The 1,918-nt window shown below is 42.8% G+C and overlaps 1 protein-coding gene across 1 annotated transcript; it reads left to right on the top strand.

Annotated features, from left to right (window-relative positions):
• The first annotated feature begins 378 nt into the window (after positions 1-378).
• Positions 379-1,632, top strand: LOC140229768 (allatostatin-A receptor-like). Its single transcript, XM_072310003.1, has one exon. The coding sequence runs from the start codon at positions 379-381 to the stop codon at positions 1,630-1,632; it is 1,254 nt and encodes a 417-aa protein (XP_072166104.1).
• Positions 1,633-1,918: the final 286 nt, after the last annotated feature.

Here is a 1,918-nt window from a genome sequence, read left to right as displayed (position 1 = left end):
AATGAAAAAATAATAATATGTAAATGGGAGGTGAACAGAAATTAATGGAACTAGACTAGAAAAAAGAAAAGCAATCTTCACAACCTGTTTACGAGAGGACGAAGAACTATTGATAATCTCCAATCTTCTCTACCCTTTAACTTTCCTTGGCGTTATTTAAGAAAGAATCATAAAACATTTATTTTATGAAACTATAGTATATATAGACTAACGGGTACTGGAGTACTAAAACGATATCCATTACTCTCACTCGTACTGACACAGATGTCATTTAATTCACCAATCATATGTGACAACTCAACTTGAACTTTCCCTTTCGTAATTCGTTGCTGTTGTTCTTGTTTTTTGTATGTTTCTTGTCGTAGCGATTCTTCAGCGATGGATTCCGGCGCGAAACTTGTTGCCTATGTGGTAATAAATCTTCTGTGTGTTTCCACGTTGTTTTCGGTCCTGTTGGCAGCGACAAGAGCGCACCAGCTACAAGCGGTATCAGAATCAAACAGCACAGAAGCAACTCTTCGGAATCTTGTGGTAACTTCCAACTACGAATACGATTACGCTCCCTCGCTGATAGAATCAACAAGTGAGATTGAAATTCTTACCCCAAAGCTGCCAGGTGACGAGAGGAAGGATGACTGGGTATGGAGCTTCACGCTCTCTTGGAGTAATATTTTGTATTCAGTATTTTCTCTCATTGGAATCGTGGGGAACGTTTTAGTCCTGCTGGCTTTGATGAAACATAAATCCTCTCACCACCCACCGGATATCTTCATCGGGGCCCTGGCCTTTGCTGATCTCTTGACGTCCATCTTCATCTTACCTGTTCCCCGGGCCAGGTCCGTTCCAGCTACAGTACTAGGAGACATGTACTGCTCCATCGTCCATTCTCGCTATCCAATGTGGGTGTGTATCCACGCCTCCATCTACACTCTGACGGGCATGTCCCTGGAGCGATTCATGGCGGTTGTCTACCCGCTTCGTTTGCACAGACGTCTCACAAGTAAACACGTGTTCGTGTACCTTGCCGTGATCTGGACACTCTGCGTCCCATCCTGTTTCCAGTTTCTGTCCGTCAGGGCAACAAATAACATATGCAGAGATGTCAAGCCCCCTGAGCAAAAGAAGATAATCGTATTCTATCTCTTCATGATCCGGGTGGGAGTCCCGGCTCTTACCATGATCATCACCCAGGGTTTAACCGCGATTTCGCTCCACCGCCAGTCCCGAGAAATGCGCGAGGCTCGCTTCGTCAAAGGTGGGACCAAGCCATCTTTTCATGTTACTGCACGCAATCGGGTAGTCAAGATGACTTTCATAGTGGTTCTCATCTACATGTTCACTGTCGGACCGAACATGCTGGCCACACTGATCGCAGTTATGACTGAAACTCATTCGTCATACCTCTTCAGTCCTCTACATTACAGTTTGACCTACGCCACCTTCATTAACTCGTGTGCTAACCCAGTCATATACGCAGCGCGATACCCCAAATTTCGAGTTGCTATTCGCGAAATATTCTCATTCCGACTCGAAGAAAAAGGTGGACCACTTTTTGCTCAGACAATTGAGACCAGTCAGACATCTTCAAACACAGGCAGTGAAATCAAGTCGAATCCGAAAGATAAGCCATGAAATGAGTTACTAATTTGAACAAACGCTGTGTCAATATGAATTATCTCAAAACGAGCTAAATCCATTCGATTTAATCAGTATACACCTATTGTCCTTACGTACACTCCCCCTCCCCCCAAAAAGGGTAAACTAGTTTATTGGTTTACAAGTAAAATGATAATAATTAACATGTCTCCGAGGTGTGAAATCAGGATTTAATGTTTAATTGAAGTATTTGTAAATCTGTCTTTTTTAGGTGAATCATTTGGGTTTTCTTTAATTGACCTGAAATTTAAAAGTACATAAT

Source organism: Diadema setosum, chromosome 6 (assembly GCF_964275005.1).
Source record: "Diadema setosum chromosome 6, eeDiaSeto1, whole genome shotgun sequence".
NCBI classification, from domain to species: Eukaryota; Metazoa; Echinodermata; class Echinoidea; order Diadematoida; family Diadematidae; genus Diadema; species Diadema setosum.
This window is presented reverse-complemented; position numbering and strand designations above follow the sequence as displayed.